Source organism: Thalia democratica, chromosome 5, assembly GCF_965202585.1.
Source record: "Thalia democratica chromosome 5, ktThaDemo2.hap1.1, whole genome shotgun sequence".
NCBI classification, from domain to species: Eukaryota; Metazoa; Chordata; class Thaliacea; order Salpida; family Salpidae; genus Thalia; species Thalia democratica.
This window is the reverse complement of record NC_139169.1, coordinates 74294315-74320696: the sequence shown is the minus strand read 5'-3', so window position 1 is coordinate 74320696 and position 26382 is coordinate 74294315. Positions and strand designations below refer to the sequence as shown.

At 27.1% G+C, this 26382-nt stretch overlaps 1 protein-coding gene and 1 long non-coding RNA gene across 2 annotated transcripts; both read left to right on the top strand.

Moving 5' to 3' along the window:
- The first annotated feature begins 3026 nt into the window (after positions 1-3026).
- On the top strand, positions 3027-4990 carry LOC145837246 (uncharacterized). The gene is made up of 3 exons (XR_014369932.1): positions 3027-3157; positions 3415-3501; positions 4888-4990. It is a non-coding gene; the product is annotated as an uncharacterized LOC145837246 (long non-coding RNA).
- Positions 4991-7038: 2048 nt separating this feature from the next.
- Positions 7039-24786, top strand: LOC145836885 (uncharacterized). Its single transcript, XM_082944657.1, has 16 exons — positions 7039-7153; positions 8916-9041; positions 10163-10288; positions 12940-13058; positions 15481-15578; positions 15961-16127; positions 16509-16705; positions 17133-17242; positions 17459-17646; positions 18962-19093; positions 19942-20793; positions 20939-21099; positions 21338-21739; positions 22440-22569; positions 23478-23618; positions 24602-24786. The coding sequence occupies exons 1-16, from the start codon at positions 7039-7041 to the stop codon at positions 24655-24657; spliced, it is 3120 nt and encodes a 1039-aa protein (XP_082800783.1). The 3' UTR covers positions 24658-24786.
- The last annotated feature ends 1596 nt before the right edge of the window (positions 24787-26382 follow it).

Sequence of the window (26382 nt, the reverse complement as noted above, 5' to 3'; positions counted from 1 at the left end):
ATTTGTTTATTTTTTTTTAGTTTTTTATAGTGAATTAAAATTTTTAATTGAAATAAGTTAACCTTTTTTTTTTGTTTATTTTAAAATGCTTTTTTTTTAATCATTAATAATTAAAACATTTGTATTATTTGTATAGCTATAAATTAAATAATTTATATTTGAATGATTTAAAAAACAATATAAGCTTACTAAAAGTTTTAACATTTAATAAACAATTAATAAATGTTTTACAGACTTAAAGCTAACTTAAAAATAATTACAATGAAAAAATCAATTCAATTACAAGTTTCTGAAAGAAAAGTAAGATTTTCTTATAAATATGGTAGTAATTGGTTACTTAAAGTTGTAAAAACTCTTCTTGGTGTAAAAATTAGAGTTCTTTATATATATATATATATAAGGTGCCAAAAACCTGGAATTTGAAAAATTTTAAAAAAACCTGTAATTTGAAAAATTTTGAAAAAACCTGGAGTTTTAAATAAAGTTATTAAAAAACCTGGAACTTTGAATAAAGATAACTTAAAAACCTTAAACTTTGAACAAAGATAACTAAAAAACCTGAAAACCTGGAATTTTCAACAAAAGTTATTAAAAAACCTAGAACTTAAATATTATTCACATGTTAAGTAGTAAAATTTATATTGACACAAAAAATCTATCAAATAGATAAAAACATTTTGTCTTCATCAAAAGTTTATTTTGTTAAAAAACACATCTAAAATATCATTTTAATGTTGTTATACTACTAAGCACAGTTTTTAATCTAAAACTTTTTTCTAACGGAAAATAGAACAAAAAACGTGTATTTTAAAAATTTGTATGAAATACAGAAAACCTTGAAGAATTTTCTCATAAATATACATACATACATAAGTAAAAAACACATATATTATATATTCTTAGTCAAGTTTAAGGCTATAGGGGGTTACCATGTTTTTTACAAGTTGATCTTATTTTATAGAGTTTCTTCTAAGCTTGAATATTCTTTTTATCGTTTTAAAAAATTCAAATTATTTTTGAGATTTGACTAGTCAAAGTCGAGCCGCATAATAGGTTCCCTATGAGAAGGGAAAACTATAACAGCAAAAAAAGACTATTTTATTTAAAGTCTATCCCTACATTTTTCAACCAATCTTCTTCAAAATTTCACAGTTTAATCTTTATACAATAACAAAAAAATGTTACTTTGGAATTGAAAATTTGTAAAAATTAAAAAAAAAAAACACTTTATTTTTTAATTTTTGTGATAAAATTATTACTTTTTTACATTATTAAAATTTAAAAGTAACGTTTTTCCCTAAATATAAGGAACATTTCCTGAAAATTTGAAGAAGATTGCTTGAAAAATGAAGGAGGAGATAGATTTTTAGTGAATTTTAAAATTTCCGAGCAAATTGACCCCGAAAAATTTGCGGTCCATACGTTTGTATCGGAAAGTTTTTACAAAAAAATAAAATACTTCAGAAGTTAAAAGATATTTTTGAATTCTATAAAAATAGGCTTGTAGTTTGTATTTAAAGCTTTCTTATAAAAACCAAAGTTAATTTCTAAAAAAAATGTCGGACTCCCCCCTATGGCCTTAAATTATATTTGCCAAACCCTAAGAATTGTAATACATATGTTAGATAGTTTCATGTAATACTTTTAAATTAAGTAAACTAAAAATAATATAGATCAATATTTTACAGGGTCGTCTTGAAGAAGCAACAACCGAAGTAAAAGAAATGAAGAATAATGTTGCTGCAAATCTTTCAAAAATTCCAGGTTTCATCAAAAAGTGGAAATCAATTGCCAAGTCTTCTGAAAATTTCCGCCATTCACACAAAAGAAAAATGAAGTCCGCGTCTTTCAGTGAATTAATGTCGCTTGAAGACAAACTATTACGCCAAGTGCGTAATGTCCAGAACATTTTTGAAACAATGAAAAAACAAAAAAAAACAACTTAAGAATATTTGATTTATGTAAAATTATAAAATTTTTATAAATAGTTTTGTAATAACCAGATTTAAAAAAAATAAATTTTCCTCTCAAAATAAGAAAAAAAAAAGTTTAATAATTTAAAACTATGTCAAGTTTGCTTTTAAATAGTTTGCAAATTAATAAAGTTTTGGTTTGTATACTATAAAGACTTCAATTTTTTAAATGTAAAAGGTAAAGTTTCAAAATTTTGTAGCACCTTTAAAGCTTTGTACTAAATCTTTAACTAGAGTTAAAATTTGTATTAAAAACAAAAACCTTATTTGTTAAAAGGTTTCTATTGCTAATTTTTTTTATAAAGTTCAATTCGTGCAGTGTTAACTTGTGTACGGTTTATTTTGCAAAACTCAAGTTGAGTTATTTTCTGTTCTATCACGTGTTAAATTATAAAATTAAAATTAACTGTAATAAAACTGTAACTGTATAAAATTAAAATTACCTGTAAAATTATAAAATTTTTATAAATAGTTTTATAATAACCAGATTTAAAAAAAATAAATTTTCCTCTCAAAATAAGAAAAAAAAAGTTTAATAATTTAAAACTATGTCAAGTTTGATTTTAAATAGTTTGTAAATTAATAAAGTTTTGGTTTGTATACTATAAAGACTTCAATTTTTTAAATGTAAAAGGTAAAGTTTCAAAATTTTGTAGCACCTTTAAAGCTTTGTACTAAATCTTTAACTAGAGTTCAAGTTTGTATTAAAAACAAAAACCTTATTTGTTAAAAGGTTTCTATTGCTAATTTTTTTTATAAAGTTCAATTCGTGCAATGTTAACTTGTGTACGGTTTATTTTGCAAAACTCAAGTTGAGTTATTTTCTGTTCTATCACGTGTTGTTTACCTTTCATTTTACTTGTAACTGGATATGTAAAAAAGTTTTAAAAAGTGTATAAAATGTATAAAATTTTCAAGTCTATTTAATTAATTACTTACAACTTAATGCTAAAGTATGCTTTACAAGTCATCAAACTTAAAACTTAAAAAACTTATTATTAACTTAAAGTACTTGTTTGTAGTTTTTGTTTTTATAAGTTATTGTTTTTCTAGATTTAATATAAAAGTAATAAAAATTTGAATATGTTTATAAATATAGTACGGTTATAAAGTTCTTAAAATCATTTTGAAATATTTCTTAAGGATGAAAATTAAAGATATTGTGATGGTAAAGGATGTATACTGTTAGTTGAAAATGTTCTAGATTTACTTAAAAGTATTGTAGTATTTGATAAAATTTGTAAATATATACTTTCATGGTAAGAAGAAGTATGTTATCAGTTATTGAACTTTTTTTATCATAACCATTTTAAGCCAGTTTTTTATCAAGCCAAATCTTTCAACTCAGTATACTTGAGTTTTAATATTTGCACCAAAATGTTTAAAACACTTCAAAAAACCAGTCGCAAATGTCTCCAATTAACATTTATTATTTTTTTAGATATGAGAACGATCTTGATAAAGTTGAATGTAGTAAATGTGGAGAGGGAGGTAGTATGAGAAAAGTAACTTTCAAAAGAAGAAAAGAGTAAGTTTTTAAAATTTTTAAAACTATTCACTAACTGTTAATTACTTTGTTAAGTTTGTGTAGAAATGTGCTTTGAAAAGTTTTTAACTAACTGACATATAAAGTTTTAAAATTTCTTATAATTGTTTTAAAGCTGTTAGATAATTTTAACTTTTATTCAGTAATAAGTTTACTAAAAGCTGTAATTAAAGCATAAAATGTGAGAAACACTAGAAATTACGAATATATTTTTTTTATATATAAAACACAAAGTAGTACACTAGTAATAAATTTAGATTATAGTGTTAATTTTTTTACTAAGGTTTGATACACACAGGTTATTTTTATGTTTTAATTAAGCTTTAAAGTGCTATTTATAGTAGTTTTATAAACAACATTAAGTTTTTTAAACAATAAGTTTTTTTTTGCGAAATTCTCTCTACCAGATTATATATATCTTTCAACCTTTTTCTTGATAATATTACAGAGTGGGCTTTACACAGTAGTTTTTAGGGGTGAAATTATTTTTTTTCAGCTGCAAACTTTTTTTATTTGAATTAAGGAAAGAAAAATTTCAGATTTTTCTTAATGAAGTAAAAACACATCCGAATTATATTGACTTGAATGAATATTACAATTTGACCAAAAAATGTGCTGTACTCCCTACCCCTATTACTAGTGTAATTTTATTTCAACAGATGTTTTAATAAAAAAATTAATATTACAATTAGTGAAAGTAAAATTATTTTAAACAAATATGTACAGTTAATAAAAGAATTAAGTGTTATTTTAATATTTTTATCTAATTCAAATGTTTAATAACTGTTGTTGATAGAAATCTATACAATTTTTATTTAAAGATATTGTTATATACCGTATCTATATATTTAATAGAAAGTATGGGATATTTTTTTGTTACTATTAACTTGTTGTTTGTGGTATTTAATATTTCTATTTTTTAAAAACAATTAATCCCCTTTCTTAAATTAATTTTTATATATTATTTAATATAATATTTTACACAAACTTATAATGTTTGTATGACTGCAATTATGATTTTACTATACAACAGATGCTTTGTTGTGAAACTAAAATTTATTTTACTTTCAAACTATAATATATTTACAGGCTTCTAAAAGAAATTATTATAACAATAGTTGTACAAGTAATAAATTTATAATTTGTATATAAATTTATAATTGTAGTTTAAGTGTATTAGTCCAGTAAAAGATCGTGAAAAGTTAAAGACTACATTTTGGAAAAATTTGTAAGATTGATTGTTATGTAAAAATGGTGTTTTATATATTATAAGTTTTTTTTCAACTCTTTTAGTTTCTTTTCAGTTTGAATACTTCTTTGTACATGTACTTTTTCTCATTTAAACTGAATTCACATAATTTTTTCAAGGACGCATCAAACTCAGTTGCTGAAGACACCAGCATGAAAGGGCAGCAGAGTTCAGTTGAAATTCTCAAAATAAACACAGAGGTCAGCGCAAAGTACAGAGGGGCTTTCTGTGAGGCGAGGATCAAGGAAATAGAAGTTGAAAAGATTCAAGTCCAAGTAAAGGTGAGTTGTTTGTCGCCATATAAATAGTTTGCAACAAACAAAGCATGAATTTACTAGCAAATGTAATTTTGTGATACAGAAAAACTAGACTTTGGTATTACTTAATAAAAAAGTTATAACGGTTAATACTTATAATATCAATTACTTATTTTTAATTTAGTGTCTTCTTAATTTTTTTATGTAATTTATTTTTGTTTCACTAAAATTTACTTGATCTTTTGATTTTCTTAGGTACTATATAAAGTTTGGTATAGTTAACAAAGTATTTCTTTAAAAAGATTGTATATTAAGTATAATATTTTTTTAAACTACTTTAACTTGTAAGACATCAGTAACTTTTGATTATTTATTTTTATTGATTTTTTTAGCTTGCATCCACTAACAAGAGCCATTGGGTTATATATTAAAAAGTAATTGTTTTATAAAAAAGTTATATATTAAACATAAGGTTTTTAAACTAATTAAACTTTAAAAACATCAGTAACTTTTGATCATTTATTTTATTGCTTATAATATTTTTTTAGCTTGCATCCACCAACAAAAGCCATTGGGTTGACAAAGATAACGTCAAAGGAACTTTCAAGGTGATATGAAAACATTTATTGATATATATATTAAAATAACTTGTTTAGTTAAGGCAAATAACTATACAATAATTTTACAACATTTTGTTTAACCCATTGACTATACAGTTTCTTATGGTTAAGTACTTTAAATTTTTTCAAGTAAACTCTTTTATTTTTGTGATCAACCAGTGTGGTGATGTGTTAAAAGTGCAGAGCAACATTAACTAGGTTAAATACAGTTATCTTTCATAATTTCAAGTTTAAGTTCATTTTGTGGTTTGAACATTGCTTCATATTTTGATATGAAATAAAATATCATTCAAGGTGCTTAAATTTGACGTCATTGAAATAGCTTCTATTACCAACTTTTTTTAATGTCTACTTTTTTACAGTTGTTTGTAAAACAGTTTTTAGTTCTTTAAAATTAATTTTAGACATTTTTTTGTTATATTGTATAATACAAAATATTCTTTTCAATCGAGTATTTCTAATTAAAGCTATAGGTGTGAAGTGAATAACTTCTTGTATCATTACAATTATTTTATTATTACTATAATTATATTATTACAACTAATTATAAGCTGTTGTTATTTTTACTCTAATAACTAAGCTATCAGTTGTATTTTAACAACTTTTACCTTTTTGCATTTAAAATTTAGCTTTTATACTTTTTAAACTTTTTTTACTATCAACTATTTAATAACAACTTTTTTAATTACATTTAGTTATTTAAAATCAATAATTTTTTAATTTGTTCTAGATAAACTTTACACACATTTTTCTTTGCATCCTTTTTCAAAAACAGAAAATAAATTTTTTAAACGAGTTTTGTTAGCATATTCTAAAATATTTTGAAAGTTTTTTTTTTGTTTATAAGTTTAGAATGTAGTAGAAACTATTTTTTGTGATAAAAAGTTTAATGTTATATCTAAAAAGAGCTTTTTTAAGCTGTATTGTCAACGTTTTAATATACTGGGCTACTAAAAAACCTGGAATCCTGGAAAAATTTGAAATTAAAGAAATGTAGAAAAACCTTGAATTTCAAACAAAAATCACCAAAAAACCTAGAAAAACCTTGATATTTAACAATTTTTCATGTAAAGTAACTAAACTTTAATTAGATATTAATAATCTATTATTTAGAAAAATATATATCATTAAACTTTTTACCATAAGAAACACATCTGGTGTAGCTTTACAGAATCTTTTAAATGTAATTATACTTTTTAGAACATTTTTTAACTTAAGTTTAATTTATACTAAAATTTTACCTAAAAACATGTTTTTCAAAAACCTGGAAGAAGTTTACAAAAAACCTTTGGCATCCCTTTGATATACTTAGATAATGTTTGTAAACAATGATTTTTACCTTACTAGTATTTATTAGAAAGGTGAGTATGTGGAGGTTCGTCAGAACAAGAACATGCCATACGAGAAGGGACTGATGCTCAACATAAAAGACAAATCTCAGTACACTGTTGTGTTTGATGACGGCGACAAGAGAACGTTGGGCAGAAACTCTATTTGCTTGAAAGGTGGTTTGTTGTTCATTTGTGATTTTTTGTTTAACAGTTATTTTTTCAATCTTTTTAGAGTTATTTTGTTTATATTTTTCCTTAAGTAAATTGCTGTAACCTGTTGGTATTGTATAGAATGGTACATTATAATAAGCAACATAATTACAAACTTTTGTTTCTTAAATCTTAGTCGTATAACTCAGTAGTGGTTATATCAGGGTTGTCACACACTTAGGTTACTTTGATAACTCAGACTAAGTTTTTTTTTTCAAAACTTAGGCTTGTAATATTGGTTACTTCAGGTTGTGTTTTGTCTTAAAGTGTGTAAATGTAAACGCTAGTGTGTAAATGATATGTTACAATATTAATGACAGTAAAATCTTTAGTGATCAGTATAACACAAATTGCCTTTAATGTTTATAAGTTTGTTAGTTTCAATTTATTAGTGTTTAAGCTACAAAAATAGGTTAGTTATTGTAATCCAAAATGTAAATTATTAGAAATTAAGGCGTTTTTGTTCTATACATTCTTTCTCTAGTGAATAAATAAAAAGGTACAATAAAGTAATAGCTACTAAATAGTTGTTATGTGGTCCTAATTTTCAAAATCTTATTACATTAATTGCATAATGTTTAAATATTTAAAAGTCATGAATACATAATATTTTTTTTTTAATTAAAATTTATAACAAACTAGCACTTTTTTCAAAGAAGTCTTTTTGTAAGAACTTCTTTGATTTACAAATAAGTTTTAGTCTAATTAATATTAAAAGTGGATGATCCTTGGTAAAATTGATGTTGTTTACAAATAAATGTATTATTTTAGTAAAAAAAATCATTTAAACTTTGATATTTTTGTTATTAGTGCATTTAAAAATTATAGATGCTAGAATTATAGTATGCAATAAAATCTAGCTAATGAGTTGTTGCTGTATCATTTCGGTAGAAATATTTGAATTTAAGTTAAATTATTTTTTTACTGAATTATATAAAATAATGTTTGTATAAGTTGTTATGTAATTTCGAATAGTTTTACCTTAAAAATAAAAAATAATAAGTGCAGATAAAATTCTTGAACATTCAGATATAATATAAGACTATACATCTGCTCACAAAACTTTTCATTAAAAGAGTTTCAGTAAGTATAACATTATTTAATATTTTAGCTGATGAAAAAACACTCAAAAGACAATATTTCTGTAATCAAAGTTTGTGTAAAATCTAGTTAACTATGTAACAACAATCCAATTTGTTCAATTACTACATTTAGTAGATCTGATCACTTTATACATTTTTTAAAGCTTACTTCCACCATAAATTTAATTCAATTTAATTAAAAAGTTTTCTGAAACTTTTATTACTTTTGTTAAACCTTACAAAAAACTAGAATATAAGTTTTTTCATTTTTTCAATTTAAGTTATTTACACTTATAATAAAGCAATAAAAATAATTTTACTCAATTATTCACACAGGAAGGTTTAAGGTTATTAAGCATTTAAGTAAAATGTAAACTTTCAAAACATATGAAAATTCATCTAAAAAACAATTTTTTACATTCAAAATATAAATTTAGTTATATAATTATCAGTGATGAAATACATAGATCTGGTGTTTTAAAAAAATGTTTTTAAAAGCTAACATGAAATTTACTGCAGTTTAGTATAAAACCTTAATAGGGTAGAAAAAAAAGCCTTTTAAAACTAGAAAAAAATTATATCTTTATATTTTTATTTTAATAAAGTTTGAAGTAATTATATTTTATTCAGCATTACGTTTCATGCAGGTACACGCCACACAGACGAAAGCAGAAGCCTGGACAATTGGCCGCTGACCGACCCGGAAGGATTCGGCTCGCCAGTTGTTGACCTTAAGAACAAAAAATCGAAAAGAAAAAACACTCCGATGTGGGGTGAGTTGTTTGTTTGTTTTAATGTCAAAAAAAAAAAATTATAAGAATAAACAATTTAATGTTTTCCCATAACCTATGAATGTCAAATAAAAAAGTTTTTACGTTGTCTATTATGTAAAGGCGAAGGTTTAAATATTTTCTTATAATTTAAGAATGTCTTTTTATCAAAGTAGTTTAAGTGTTTGATCTGTAGAGGTTTGCCACTATGATTGTTATATAAAGTTTTTCAAAAATTTTTGACTTTAAAAAAAGTACTTGAATTTTTAGTAAATAAAAAAACTTGAACAGAATTTCAGTAATTTTTTTCTCAAAATTTGAAAAAATATCTTATATTAAATTGAAATTCTGCATAATTTGTTTTCTGTTTTTTTATATTCCTATTATTATACAACGGAAACAGTTATTTAAATTAGCTCTTTAGTTGTTGAAAAGCTGTAATTTTTGCATAAAAAATTGCACGCTATTTTAACACTAAATTGCATACAAGTTTAAGGCTTCTCACTATTTTCTCATTTTATGTTTAATATCAATCTATAAATATTTAAATTAATTTCTAAAAGTTCACATACACTCACTTTATTTGATAATATTAAGTTATTTGTTAATAAAATTAGCTGACATACTAAATAGGAAACAAGTACTTGAATAGTTGTTACTGAAGAAAACTAATACTAAATTTTAAATGTTCATGCAACTCTTAAAGACATTTGCATAGAAAGTAAATTAGTTTAAGCTACTTAAACCAAAACAACAGGTAGTGGTACAAGTAATAGCTATTGTTAATAGTGTACAATTTTTTATTCAAAAGTTGTCAATTTAAAATTAGTATAGTTTGTAATTTACTTTTCAATAGACTGTAATATGCAGAGTTGTCAGGAAATCGGGAAAAACCAGGAAAAACCAAAAAAAAAGACATAAGTCAGGAAAAATGGGGGCTTTTGAAAAAAAAGTCAGGAAAAGTCAGGAAATTTGACAAAGTTCAAAAAAAATCAAAACTTGTCAGATTAAATTTACAAAATTCTTTATTTTCCAAAGCCTTAAATGGTAAATTATATCTTTATATTTTTATTTTAAAAAAGTTTGTAATAATTATATTTTATTCAGTATTACATTTCATGCAGGCACACGCCACACAGACGAAAGCAGGAGCCTGGACAATTGGCCGCTGACCGACCCGGAAGGATTCGGCTCGCCAGTGGTTGACCTCAAGAACAAAAAATCGAAAAGAAAAAACACTCCGGTGTGGGGTGAGTTGTTTGTTTGTTTTAATAAAAAAGTTTTTACGTTGCTTATTTTGTAAGGGCGAAGGTTTAAACATTTTCTTATAATTTAAGAATGTCTTTTTATCAAAGTAGTTTAGGTGTTTGATCTGTAGAGATTTATTACTATGTCTGTTAGATTAAGTTTTTCAAAAATTGGTGACTTTAAAAAAAGTACTTGAATTTTTAGTAAATAAAAAACTAAATTTCAGTAATTGTTTTCTCAAACTTTGAAAAATATTTTATATTGATGAAATTCTGCATAAAACATTTAAAGTTTTATTTTGCGATTGTTGAAAAGCTGTAAATTTTGCTGATAATAGCATGCTATTTTAACACTACATTGCATACAAATTTTATGCTTCTCACCATTTTCTCATTTTATGTTTAATATCAGTTTAAATATCTTTTAAACAAGTTTTAAAAGTTCACATACAGTTTATTTGGAATATCACAGATGTTTTTGTTTCCGACTAACGGCGTTTAACTGCTCTCAAATAAATTTAAGAACAGATCTACGGAGTCTATAAAATATTAACACACATTAGAAAAAGGCATGTATAATTATGTATAATGTTTATGTGAGTAGTAACTATAAACGAACTTTGTAGTTTAACAACAAAGTTTGGAATAAAAACATAAAAGTATAAAATTGTCTATAAAAATTACAAATTTAATAAAAGCATATACTAACCTCAAAAAAGCTCTAAGCTGAAGTACTAAAAAGGAAACACTACCTAACAATTTGCTACTGAAGAAAACTAATACTAAATTTTAAATGTTCATGCAACTCTTAAAGACATTTGCATAGAAAGTAAATTAGTTTAAGCTACTTAAACCAAAACAACAGGTAGTGGTACAAGTAATAGCTATTGTTAATAGTGTACAATTTTTTATTCAAAAGTTGTCAATTTAAAATTAGTATAGTTTGTAGTTTACTTTTCAATAGACTGTAATATGCAGAGTTGTCAGGAAATCGGGAAAAACCAGGAAAAACCAAAAAAAAAAGACAAAAGTCAGGAAAAAATGGGGGTTTTTGAAAAAAAAGTCAGGAAATTTGACGAAGTTCAAAAAAAATCAAAACTTGTCAAATTAAATTTACTAAATTCCTTATTTTCCAAAGCCTTAAATGGTAAAAAATTAATTTAAAATCCTTTTTAAGTCAAACTAAAATTGCAAAATTTTACTTGAAATTTACAAAATTATTCAATTTCCAATGTCTTCCTCTGGTATAAATTAATAAAATATCTTTTATAAAACTGCGAAAAATTTCTATTAACATATTAATCAACTACCCTACTTGAACAAGCAGTTTTTCATGCTCTTTAGTATTGATGAATTGTGGCAAGGACACTTCCATAGTGAAACTGAATGAAAAAAGTTTTTTTGCATTTCTTTAGTTATGTGATGTCTCTTATGTAGCCTATTTTGACATTGTACTAGAGTGCCCAGCTTGTTGTTGCCTTAATGCATGAGGACATTTCGTGCTTAATAATTAAATTGCTGTGCATCATTAAGAAAGACGTGATGGTTACAAACTTCAGCCTTAACCAGTTATTCAAGGATGAATTTAAATGATCAAGCTTCCCTAAAACCTACCCTTGATCTTGGTTGTGCTGCAACCAATTTGCTTGCAAGTTTAAGGAAAAAAAAGACCTAGTTGAGGGACGAAAGGTCTTAAATATTAACAAAGAATGTAGAGTATTTGTCATAATAGCGGTTGAAAATCTCCGGAGTAGAATGGCTATTGGAAGTAGATTCGTAAAAAATATGTCATGCCTAAATCAGCATAGCCTTTTTAATTAGGGGTCACAATTGTTGTTAAGCATTTTGCCAACATTGTGCACTCCTTAAAAAAGTAAAAAATGTGCCCGAACTCTGAATGTGATACTAGCATTGAACAATTTAGAACTTTGGTAAATTGTTCAATGAATGCATTAAAGTTCAAGAGCTTTAAGCAAAGGAATATTATTTGGACCAATTTTATTTTGTAACATTAAAATTTCCCGCCAAATCTTCTCTCGGAAAGTTGTTGCAACCATTATTTGTGTTGCACAATCACCAGGCTGAGGTCAGTCTAGGGTTTAACAAAGCCCTGCTTGAAGACAGTATAAAAGGAAGAGTTGAAGTTATATGTATGCATACAAACTAGAACTGTATCAAATTAGAAAATACAAGTATTTTGCTGATAGAACTGTTTATTGCAAGTACATCAGTCATACACAGATCGTATAAGTGATGTAATGGAAGTTAGATGATTGAATTCATCAAAAAAAACTGTTGTTTTAACCTGTACAAAAATAAGATTGAAAGATTTATATAGTTTCAAGTGTTTGTTAATGTATTTTAGAATAAGTTTAACTTAATAGTTTGGATAAGAAAAGTCAGGAATTTTTTCTCAGCTTGATCTGTGGCAACTTTGAATATGTTAAGATAAAAAGTACGGAACTTAGGTTTTTGCTTTCAGTTAAAGTAATTTATAGTTTTAGTAAAAGTAACAGAGTAAGAACGAGTGGAAATTTAAAACTCAGCATTAGCTTGTTGCTAACCAAAATAATGATAGTTAGAGATGTAGTTAAATTAATTCAATCAAAACTTTATAAAATGAAGTGTGATGTATTAATATAGAAAACAAACAGACAGCGACACGAGCAGCAACTATCCGACCCCCTCCCCCTCAAAACCGAGAAAAACAAATATTACTCCGAGTCCTTCGGTCATCACCAGTCTGGAAGCCAGAATCAACAATGCGGCCAAGGTTTATTATTTTTTTTTTTTGATTCAATTCTTCACTTTATAGTTTTTTATTTATAAGTAGTGTGTTTAATATATTTTATTTACTAAACTTTTCAATTCCAAGTTGCAAATTTATCATAAAATGATGTTAAGTTTATTTTTTATTTGTCTTTACTATATTGTATCTTATTATATTTATTTGAAACTTGTTTGAATTTGTTGAAGCTAAAGTTTGGTCTGTCATTAGTTTCTATGTTGATGATTAAAATTTTAGTTATTTTTTTTTTTAAATAAACAATAATGCATTGAAGGTGACATTGTGTCTTTTGTTAATTAATTTCTTAACTAATTTTTTTTGATTTATACCTAGTAGTTTTAACAAATAACCCCTACACAACTTTTCTAAAAATTGTTTGAATTTATTATATGTTTGTACTTTTTATCCTTACTTTATTTTTTTGCTCATTTATGTTTCTAATTTAAAACTGTTTAATCTAAAATATAGTTCTTGCTAAACTTTTTAATTCCCAAAGAATTTAAAACCTCACTTAATATTTTATATTAAGTATATGATTTTATGTCCTTACAATATTATAATTTGCTTTTTTCATTAAAAAGTGGTTTATTTAAATTTAAATGGCAACTTATGAAAAGTTCCAGTTCAAAAAGTGTATCATTATATATAATCAATAATCTCAAAACTTTTTTACTAACTTAAGGTTTATAATGATTGGCAATTTAATAGTTAACAAAATATTCAAATTTTTTTTTACAGGGTTGCCAAAAAACCTGTAATTCTGGAAACTTGGAATTGACAATTTTAGCGAAAAAGCTCTAGAAAAACCTGGAGTTTTGAACAAAAATTATTAAAACATCTGGTGTTTTGAACAATTTTCACATGTCAAGTGATGAAATATCACAAAGAAAAATAATTGTATGATAAGAATTATTTATATCAAAAAATAGTTTTAAAGTAGTTTTCCAGTATCTTTTCAATGTTGGTATACTAGTAAGACAGTTTTTTAACCTAAGATCAGTTTTATACTACAAATGAACAACAAAACTTTTTTTTTTTAACCTGAAAAAAATTACAAAAAATCTTTGGCAACCCTGTGTTTAAAATTTACCAATAAGTTAAAATAAACTGATATTTACAACTTTGAAACAAAACTTGTTGTTGTAACCTTCTATTTCAATGAATACTTAGTAGTAAAGAATTTTAAACTAAACCTCAATAGTTTCTTTGTAGGGTTTTTGTTTGAATATACAACAAGTTTACAATACTTACACCTAGTCTTTTTTTGTCTTTTAAAAAAGGTTTTGTCTTTTACGATGTAAGTGGGTAAAACAGTTTATTTACAACTTGGTTTAATTTGCAGAACTAAAAGAAGCTAGCGGTTGCTAATCACAGCCTTTTTAAAATTTAAAGTTAAATTCATGTAAAATCATTTAATTTTATGGAGTTAAATGAGCTCTGATTTAACTTTAAGTTACTATTTTTAATTTTAACAGTTAATTGACTCCTAAAATATTATGGTTGGAATCAGTTAATTGTAAAAACTAGTAGTATTTAAAATTTAAATTCACCAAAAAAAAATCCTTGTCTGGTACATTTTCTGAAATAGTTATATTGTTTTATTAATGATAGCAACAAGTAATTTTGTTGTTGCAGAAATTTCAAATCTAAAAGTATCTTACTTTTTATCAATTTGTTTTGTATTCAATTTAGAATTGTTTTTTTTTGTATTTTACAATACGGTAATTATTGGAATGAACAAAATGTAAATGTTGTTGAAGTAATAAATAAATTAAAATTAGAATATAATGGTTATGCTAGCTTTTAGCACAGTTTTCATATGACATTAAAAATCCAATGTAACAGATTTCGAATATTTTTATTGTATCTTTTTGCTTATAAACTTACTGAACTGTTGTACAAACTTAATTATTATTTAATAGAATGAAAACTATAATATAGCTTTTATTAATTGAAAAAAACTAATGAAATCTAGATTAAAGTTTTTAAAACTATAAGTTTTACCTACAAATTAAAAAACATCTTATTCTAAAAATAAACTTTTAATAAGTACATCGTTTGCATGGTCAGAAAAAAGTGTAAAATAAAAGCAAATTTTGTATGTTGTACAACTGTCACTGTTGTAAGTGAACTTGTGGAACATGGAATCTATTGAGGAATAAAATCCATGCTAGCTCTTCTTGGTATTCTTAATACTTATTAGGACTGATATAGTATATTAATTCCTTAAGAAATAAACTAATTTTAATAATAAATAATAAAGTACTAATAATAATAAAGTTATATAGTAAAAGTGTATAAAAGCTTGAGTTAACAAAGCTTGTTTAAACTAAGTAATAGTTTTTATCATATATGAGCAATAATTATTTTTTAATAACAATTAGTAATGTAATAATAATTATTACAGCATGAAGAAAACCAGAAAAACAAAGTGGAATTCAGAGAAAAATGGCTGAATAACAAGTTGCTTGGAAAAATGGTGCTTGTTGTTGAGGGAAAGAAAAAGTTGGTTTTTGTTTATTACTTTTTTTTTTTAATGATTGAGTTTGTACAGTAAACCTTTTAAATAAAGTTTGGTTCCAAATAAAAACTTTCCGGAAAAACATTTTAAGTATAATTCAGTAATTAAAATTAAAAAAAAACTTAAAGATTTCCCGGTTCAAAAAAAAAATTTTTGTCAATTACTAAATCAATAAAAAAAAATCCGCAGATATCCTGTTATCAACGAGAGTATTTATAACGAAAATTATCAATCAAGAGTCCATAACTTTAATAAAAACAACATTAAAATTAATCACACTGTAAAAGTTTAAATCAAGATTTAGATTAATATATTTATATTGATAACATAAAAATAATTCAAATCGAGGTTATTTTCTGCAAACAGGTTTCCGGCGGTCGTGGTCAACCCGGTTATCAACGAGAGCTGGCACAAAATCGAGGATGAGGAGATGCTGGTTAGGAGTTTCATCAACGGGGAATTCCACGTGGTGAACAAAAATTCCCCGCTGCTGAGCAAGACTGCATGCAGCAAGGCCGACCCCGCTGTTAAAGGTTTGTGCACTGGTTGTGTTTAAAGAAATGTTTTTTAAATAATAACGTTAAGTATAAAGTTTAAAATAGTTCGTAAACAAACAGTAATTTAGTGATGAATTTTTTTATAGAAGTTTCGCATGTTCCACATCCTAAATAAAATTATAACAACTACTAAAGATGATTTCATAGTTTCAATTAAAAATAAATGTCCACAGTTTCGCTGTTGTTCAAATTATTTTTTTCACAGGTAGAACTATCTATACTTTACCCATGCAAAATATTTATCAAACATAACATTTAATATTAAAAATTTCAAACTCGCAAATCGTCAATTTTTTATCAGACAAGTTTTGTTTCAAATAATTTACAAACTAAATTAAAATTAAATAAATTAAACAGACGCACTGAACTGGCAATCTCAGATGATAATTCCCAACTCGTGGCGTTGTGACGTCAAAGACATAATCCCGCCCAACGGTTACGTCACGTCTGACGAAGAGGAAGACGAGGACGATGACGTCAGTGAGGAGAAGGAGGCTCATGATGACGTCATAGACGAGGAGAAGTTGAAGGAGAAAAACGCGAGGAAGGCACAGGTTAGAATTGAAAATATAAAAAATCATCAAAGTAACATATTACGTCTAAGTTTGTCTTTATTAATTAAGCTGAAGCTTTAATAAAGAGAAATCTTGACTAGAAAATAAGGAAATTGAAATTTTTAGATTAAAATATGTTCAACATTTTTTCTATTTTTCACAAGACAAGGTTGGTTTATAAATCAAGCTGTAACTTAAACTTGAAGATATAAAATTAAAATTGTAACTTGTAACTATAAAGGTGTTGCAAACTATTAACAAGAAAACTGGTACTGTTTCAGTAAAATATATATTTGATTTTTAGAGAAACCAAGTTAAAATAATAATCTAAAGTGTTTGCTTCACCTAATTTTCTCAGCTGTTTAACAAAATTAATAACAAATAACAAAATTAATTTTTTGAAATGATGTTTACATATATTTTACAGGCCAAGTTGTTCAATGAGCAATTGTACAAACTGATGAACGACTGCGGCTCACCAATAGTGAAACCCCCCAGCCTGGCTAATAAAGACCTTGATTTGTTCAAGCTCTACAAGTTAGTTTTAAAAATATATAAAAATATGATATTAATTATTTTACAGTAGTAAAACCCCCAAGTCTCGCTAATATAGACCTTAATTTGTTCAAAATTTAAAGTTGATATAAAAAATGTTATAATAAGTTTTTATAATTAATAACACTAAAACCTAAAGCTTGTAAGTTTCCGCAATACTTTGTATATTAAAACGAAGTGTCACATAACACAACACAGTTTGGTTGAATCGCGCGGGGGATCGTCACGCATCAGCGATTCCGAGTGGCGGGAAATCTACCACAAGCTGAACCCGCTGAAGAAATCGACCAACAGGGTGAAGGTGTCATACTACAAGTACTTGCACAAGTACGAGGAATACCAATTGAGCTTCAAAAACAACAACCCCAACAACCTGCTGCCTTCAGGTTTGGTTTTAATATTTTTTAGTAGCAGCTGTAGTTATAAATGTTATACAAACTAAATTCAAGTATATTCTTGTAGTATGACTTTTTAAGACTTTGTTTTCAAAACAATGTTTCACTCAAAAATAGAGATCATCAGTTAATAATAACATCTTATTTAAATAGAATGTTATTCGAATCTTATTTTAACATTCTAATAGTAATAAATAAGGGAAAAATTAAAATTTAATCTACCCAGAAATCTACTCCTTGTGTTGATAAAGTAGTTATTTTTGATCTTATAGTAATTTAGAAAACATTTCAAATATTTTAATTAATAAAGTTTTTAATTCAATCATTTTATATTATAGTCGTGAGGATGACTTATTGATATTTTGATGGTGTAAATTTTTACTCTTTTTATAGTTATAACATTCCGAAAACTTTTAAAAGAGCTATATTAAAAAATGTCTATAGCCATTAATAGTCAAGAAGTCTCTTTTTTTTTTATTAGAAGATTATTTAAAACAGTACATGTTTAAACAATTTTATTATTCACAAACACCCCTGTGAAATATTTTCGCTCTAGTATGTTTTTATTTTCCATGACTTTCCTTCATGTGGTAAGATGAATAATCCAACGGTTTTAATATGAAAAATAGTCCATAAATTTTATGCACATTAAAAGTTTAAACCTTTTTTTTTTAAGTTTACTCTCATTATCAATATGCTTGTCAAACAAAACTTTTGAAACTAAAACCTGGACAGATTCAGAATTTTACTTTATATTCAAAGCTTGTCTTTCTTTCATACCTGTAATTTCAGCATATTTGAATACCTGTAATTTCAGCATCAGAATTTCCGTTTATCATGGACATCTCGTAGTTTGTTGGAGTGTGAAGTAATTACATATACCACTATTGATTAAAACCTGTTCATATTTATATATTTTTGTTAAATAAAACAAATTGTACAGTAATCTTCCTTTATTGTACCAACATATGTTTCTGTGTGTTAACGAATCAACACACTTCAACTGGGTTCTGTAAAAAAAACTGTAATATAAGAAGAGAAGCATATAATAAAGTAGGTGTATACATGTTTTCGTTAAAATTAAAAGAAAAATATTTCTAAGACTTTTACAGGTTATTAGTCAATAATAAGTAAAATACTTGATATTAAATCCGACTGTTATAGTAATAAATAAATAGTAATAGATAAATATATATTTTTGTTATTTATGAATACTTACCAAGTTTTATATCTTTTTAAAACTTTTTAAATATTTAAAATTATTTTTCCTAAAACTTTTTTCTACCAACATGTAATGAATATTCAGCATCGGAGTTTCCCTTCATCAAGGACGAGACTTCCAGGAGTTCGGTGGAAAGCGAATCCACGGAAACGTCCTCCGCGTCGGGAGGAAGGAGAAACACGAGAAGGAGGAAGCACTCCGACGCCAACCAACCAGGTATGGAGAAATTGTATAAGTATTTAGTAGGTATTAGTATGTATACCAAGCAGGTATGAGGAGAAATTGTATAATTATTTGGTAGTATGGTTTACTCTGAGGAGAAATTGTATAAGTATTTATATCGGTATACTACGTTTGCGAATCGAAAATGTATGAGTATTTGGTTTATTATTTGTTTTATATGTAGTTACTGTCTATATCTATTATTAAAAGCAGTTAAGGAGAAAGCACTCCGACGCCAACCAAGCAGTTATGAGGTGAATTTGCATAAGTATTTAGTAGGTATAGTTTACTCTGAGGAGAATTTGCATAAGTATTTAGTAGGTATAGTTTACTCTGAGGAGAATTTGCATAAGTATTTAGTAGGTATAGTTTACTCTGAGGAGAGTTTTATTAAGTATTTAGTAGGTCTAGTTTACTCCACGTTAGCGAATCATAACCAAACTAGATCATTCTAAGGTGGGAGATTTTTGCCATCAGGGATAATAATTAGACTAATAAGTAAATGAGTAGTTAAGTTTTAGTGGGGCAATATCTCAAATAAGGGGCTTTTGTTTATTTTAAGTTTGGAAAATTTGTACCAAGATAAATTTTGTTACTGAAAACTCGTTGTATATGGTTGAAACCACATCTGTGTAATCCAGATTTAAACTAGATCAGCTTGTGTTTGTAATTGCCACCTTAATTTAATTTTAAAAGTCTTTTTACTACTTAACTACCCAGTTACTTTTCGCCCCCTTACCAGTTATCGCTCTCTATGGAAATCTGTGAACTAGACCATTTCAAATTCTTTTCATTTATAACTAATAGTTAAAAAATCTTCATCATTCAAACATTCATCACAGGCAACGACTTGTCGGACTCCGGAGGTCCGCAAAAAACCAAGAAGGCCAAGAAGCAGTCCGTTGGCGGCACGCCTAGCAAAAGCGGCGGGAAAAAAGCGCGGGAAAGCGAGGAACTCCCCTTGTACAAGGCGGACGACGACGTGTGGGTGTGGTACCTCGACAACCGGTTTCCCGCCAAAATCATCAAGGTGATCGACGAAGCGGAACAGGTGGCCGAGAGGAGGACGTACCTGATCCACTACAAGAACTGGAACAAGAGACACGACAACGTGGTGCCGTTCAGCAAGATCATCGGCTACCAGTCGGACGTGGACCTGAGCGAGAGCATCAGGGGTCCGCCCAAGAAAAGCGTGACCACCGGGTGGCAGCAGGGAGCGAAGAAGCGGGAGTCGTTCGGGGCGCAGGGGAGCTTGAAGCGGCCGCGGAACAGGACGTCGAGCTGCTCGAGCTCGAACGCGGGCGAAGCGACGAGCAAGCAGGCGCCACCCAGCGACAAGAAAAAGGAGAAGGACGACAAGAAGGAGGAGAAGAAGCAGCAGCAGCCGAGGAAGAAGAAAGAGAAGGTGGAGGAAGGGAAGGAAGAGGTGAAAGTGGAGCAGAGGGAGAAGAAGGGCAAGGAGTCGCCGGTGAAGCAGAACCCTAACAACAAGCAGCCGAGGCAGAGGAGGACGAAGAAGCAGATGCAGGAGGCGCAGCAGGAGAAGGAGAAGATGATGAAGGAGCAGCAGGTGAAGGAGGAAGTGAAGGTGGAGGTTCAGGGGGAACAGGAGAAAGTGGGAGGTGCAGAACCGTTGGTGAAGAAGGAAATCGTGAAGGTGAAAGTGGAAAATCACAATTCGACCACTTTTCAAAGTTTGTTTTTGTTATACAGAATATTTGATGGTAATTTATCTCGCCTGATATAACAAAATAATGATTTGTTTTGATAAAAACAATTTATTTTTTAAACCTATTAAATAAAGTTGAACAGTTTATTAATTTGATATTATATTTTCAGAAGTTCAAGTTGAAATCAAGGTGGAAGAAGGTGCAAGCAAAAAACAAGCACCATCTGCAAGTCAGTCGAACAAGGCAACGAGCGAAATTAAAAAACCCTCGAAAGACCAAACAGCTTCGAATGTCGATCAGCCGAAAGAACAGGCCACTTCTTCAGCAAAGGTTGGTTATTTTTTATACAATGCTTGGACATTTTTATAATTTTGTGTTTTTGTTGGTCCAAAGATACAGAAAATTCCTGTTTATTATTTCGCTGTTTGAGAGTATAAGTAAATAATTGTTTTACTTTGTTTTAAAGAAAACATGTATGTTTTTTGTATTGAAGAAAGATTAGTATTTTTTACCATTTTTTGCAATTTTCCAGCTAATAACTTTTTATTAACGAACCTGCAACTTTCAGCCTGAAGAAGCCAGCAAGCCTTCTTCCAACAAAACTTCCGATAAACCGCCGCAGAAGCCGCCTACTCAACTAAAAATCCCCCAAACCAAAACCACAAGCGTGACGCCGCCGCAAACCAAAACATCGGTTGTTACGTCATCAAGTGCAAGTAATGACGTTGAAATGAAAACAACTCCGTCGTCAAGCGAAGGCTCGTTGCTTGGCAACAAGACGTCATCTGAAGCAGTTGCTACCACGTCAGCTGCCACGTCATCGCAGGCCTCCACTCCCACCGACGATGACGCAACAAGTAAAAGTGAGGAGAAACGCCAGGAGACACCTGGTGGTGGTGGTAAAAAGGAGAAATTGCCTCCATCAAGTCCGAAGAAGCACCACAAGAAAGTTGCGAGGAAAAATGAAAAGGTTAAATAGTTATTAGTTTTTTTATTAGTAGGTTCTATAATAAAAGCTACAAAGTTAATTTCTAACTCACTATAATGTATAAACCAAAGAAAAAGTGAGAAAATTACATTTGCACGTTTCTGCACCACTTTTCGTTTTTGTTCAGGTTAAAATTAAATTAGGTTCAAAGTTTTAGGTGTTAAAAATTGAAGGCGGGTTGTTACATATCAGAAATTAATAGTTCATGATAAAAGTTTAATATATGTATATAGTAATGGTTAATGAGTTGTATCTTTAAGTTTATACTTCAGACTTACTAGTTCAAGTTAAAGAGTGAGGCATTTTAATACAGATATTACAAGTTATGGTTTTAAAAGATTAAACTATTAGGTCGAAGATAACTGTCAGAAATTAAGAATAAAGCGATGATGTTCTCGTCGAAACTTCTAATCTAGGCGTATTAAATTGATTTATGTTGCAGTTTGTAAAACCAGAAGACTTTTAAAGGGCAGTTTAGTAACCCGCGCAAAAGCGACTTTCCAAAAAATATCTCTTTTAATAAGTGTTGTGTTTTGTAAAATGTGATTGTTAAGTTTAACGGAATGTGCTCTTTTAAAATAAGTTTCTAAAATAATTTACTATGTAAGAATTTAATATGTAATGATTTAATTTTTTTAAATAACAAAATAGTTTTTTTGTTTGTTTATCGAGTTGTGTTCAGGAAAACTCGAAGGACAGCGACTCTTGCGTGGACGACCAGAAAGATGTGAGGAGGAAGAAGAAGGTTCAGAAGAAGCAGAAGAAAATTTACCCGAAATCCGTGAACGATCTTAAACTGAAGAGCGATGAAGGTTATTTGCTGTAAAAAATAAATAACAACCGCCAAGTGTCACTGTTAATTTTATAAAATAAGAATAGGCAATAATATAAATTTGATTGGTTGGCTCTAAGAAGTAAATAACAACTGTAAAGTATTGCAGCTAAAATAAGTAGATTAGAAAAGGCAATAAGAAAAATAGAGTTTTAATACAATAGTTAGAATAAGCAGTTAAAATTTATATAGCTACTTGTAAAAATTAAAAGAATTAAACTAAATCGTTTGCTAATTGTGATCCCAGCGAATCAAGTTCAGTGGAACATATATTAACAAACTTTCACAGAGCTCTTTCACATGTATCTTTTGAATATCTCAGTCAATTAGTTCTGTTTCATATGTTAGTTTAATAGAAAAAGAGTAATGTGAAAATTTGATGTTGTAGATGCTTCATGATTTATTACATAGTTTTATTTTATTCAAATTTATAAAACTAGTTACGTTGACTAGTATCAGATTTTTGTATTTCACCCTCATAATGTTAAACTATTTTTAATTTGTTTAATTACGTAATAATGAAACAAAACTGGCTAATATGACGCGTAAAGAGTGTATAGATTATTACACAACAATAAGAATCATATGTATATATATAAATGATTAATAAACATATATATACGTATACAATTAAATAATAATATGTTTAATTACGTAATACAGAAGTAGCATTGATGACGAGTGAAGCACGTATTGATTATTACAAAACGATAAAATATATATATATATATATATGAAAAATAGTAATTATATTTATTTACGTAATAATGGTACAGAAGTAGCATTGATGACGAGTGAAGAGCGTATTGATTATTACACAACAATAAACAAGTAATATATATGTAACTAATAATAATAATTATATTTAATTACGTAATAATGGTACAGAAGTAGCATTGATGACGAGTGAAGAGCGTATTGATTATTACACAACGATAAGGAACGAAAGTGCTAAGATTTGGAATGAGTGGAACAAACACAAGTTACATCTGGAAAGAAAAAAGAAAAAACACAAGAAAAACATGGAAGGTTTGTGGGAAATATTACAATAAGGAGTTTTATTAAGAAAAATGTAATAAAATTATAGATAGAATCAAAATGATTTGAGATAAAATAATTAAAGTTTTGTATTATGAAATAATATTTAAAAAAATATTGATAAAATACTTATTAAATTATATAATATGTTATTATAGAATATCTTGTGTAATATAGTGTTTAAACTAAATCATAAGTTTCGTTTAATACAAGAAAATTAATACAAATTGGTTTGTATTTAATAAAGTAACTAAAAGTACATTTATGGTAAAATACGACAGTTTTTTTGACCTTTTTTCTAAATAAATTGCTTTTTAATTTGGCTTTCATAAATAAGCAGGCAAAAGTGTTTTATTGTTATTGACCAGGGGTCGGCAAACTGCGGCCCGCGGGCCAAATGTGGCCCTCAAAGTCAATATCTGCGGCCCGCGAGCTCCTTTTCAGCGAAAAACTTACAGTTTTAAAACAATTAATTTTAAATATTTCGTTATAAAAACTTCCAATTATGCTTTTAATTCAATAAATACTTTTTACTAGTGCTCTACTATTGCTTGATTTATCATATTTTTCATCTTTTCTACTGAACACTAGAACTTTATCTGAATAAGTGCGGCCCTCAAAGATATTTTTCTGAATAGTGTGGCCCGCGAGCAACTATTTCTGAAAATTGGCCCGTGAGCTACAAAAGGCTGCCGACCCCTGTTATAGACTAAACTGATTTACAATAATACGGGATTTACGTTAAAAGACAGATTTTTCTGTTCATTAATATAATTTGTTGCCACTTTGTTACAAAAAAGATCCAAAATGTTTTTTTTGCATTAAGAGCTTTATTGACATAAAAATTATTGTTAGTAATGTAATACGTTTGCTTCATACTTCATAACAAACTTAATACTTCTGTTTGACAATTTTCTGTTTCAAACAACAAAAATGGTTTGTACTTTCAAAACTTTAATTATTTTATTTTGCAGAAAAAGAAAACAAAAAACAAAGCCAACTAAATTCAACTAAGAAGAATTCCAGTTGATGTTTTTAAGTAAATCGTAGTTGCTTTTAGTAATATCGTGATAGATTTATAATCCATGAGTTTGTAGAATTAACATTTTTAATTCGTAATAGAATGTTTTTATTGGTTTTGTTAGAATATAGTGATGATTTAAAGATATTTTTTAGTTCCATAACACTACTACGTTCAAAAAGATAAATTTATAAATTTTCAATACTTCATTTATTATAATAGATTTATAAAATAGTTTATAACATAGTTTGATGATTTGTGCATAACCTTTATTTTTTAACTAAAAAAATTATAAAAATGAAGAAATATTTTGATGTTGATAATTGTTTAATAAATACTTGATTGTAAAATGAAGACATTTTTTTATAAATTTGCAACTAAAAAAGTTATTATAGTTTGAAATTAAAACTAATAATTTTAAGAATAAAGTTCTTAAAGTGATTCAGAAAAAGCTACAATTTCAGGTATATATAAAAGCAGCTGTTATTTGTCGAGAGAATTTGTTAAAGTAACGCGATATTTTGTTAAACACAACATATATTTTATTCTACATGAATGATTAATTGTTATTGTAGAAAAGGGATCGGTAAAATGTGGCCCGCGAAGGAATATTTATAAAGTATATATTCTGAGGTTTGAAATGAAGAGAAAAAAAAGTTTTAGGCAAAATTTACGGGATTTTTCTTCCAAAAATTAGGCCCGCAACTAATGACATGCCAGTAAATAATAATAATACTATACGAATAATTGAAATTATATGTTTCTAAAATAATTTATCATACTAATAGTACACTTAAAAAAATTACGATTTGTGCAAGGGTATATGAGTAAGAAAGATGTCAAAAAAAAAAACGTCATGATTGTTAATTTTTATAAGCTAGTTAAATTTTTTATTAATAGTTCTTTTTTTAAAGTTTTTCATCAAAAATTAACAGTACAACCGAAAAATATACATTGTTATAGCTAATTTACTGTAGGTATTCCTTTTACATAAAATTAAAAAAAACTGTACTAAGCTATGTGCTTTGTAAAGACAAAGATAAGTACAAAAATAATCTTAAGTAAAAACTGAAATAAACCAATTTGTAAACTTACTTTAGAAGACAGTTATTTATAAAAGTTAAGTTTGTAAAATGTTTTAATACGATCAGTTGAACTTTAATTTTTGTTACAGTATCTTTATTGAACGACAAAAAAAGCAGTCAAAATATTTGGTTTAAAGACCTTGAGTACAAAGGAACTTTTCTTTAATCTTTTTTGAAAATCCTACTTAAACAAATTATCCTATTTGAAAACTTAGTTCAAAAAACAGTTAATTTTAAAACTTGCATCTGTTTTCGAGAACACTTGTGAAAATAATTCTAATGCAATCTTTACCGATGAAAATATTTAAAGAACGTTAGTTTTCATTTACTATTTTAATTTAGTTTTTACATGGTTTTTGCTAACCAGTCTTTTTTTTTGTTCAAAAAATGTACTTAATAAAATTTTTACTAATAAGCTAACTATTGGTTGAATATTATTTTTATACTTAATTAATTTTTGTTAAAATACTTGATGTAAGCAACTTGGTTTTCTCAATCTTATTTTTTGTCGTAATTTAAAAAGTTGAGTAGTATTTTATAAAATAAGTCAAATTAATTCTCTTACTTTGTAAATTAAAAAAAAATAATTGAAACTTAGGAAATTTTTTTTATGAAGTCTATTTACGATGATAAAACATTTTTTTACTAA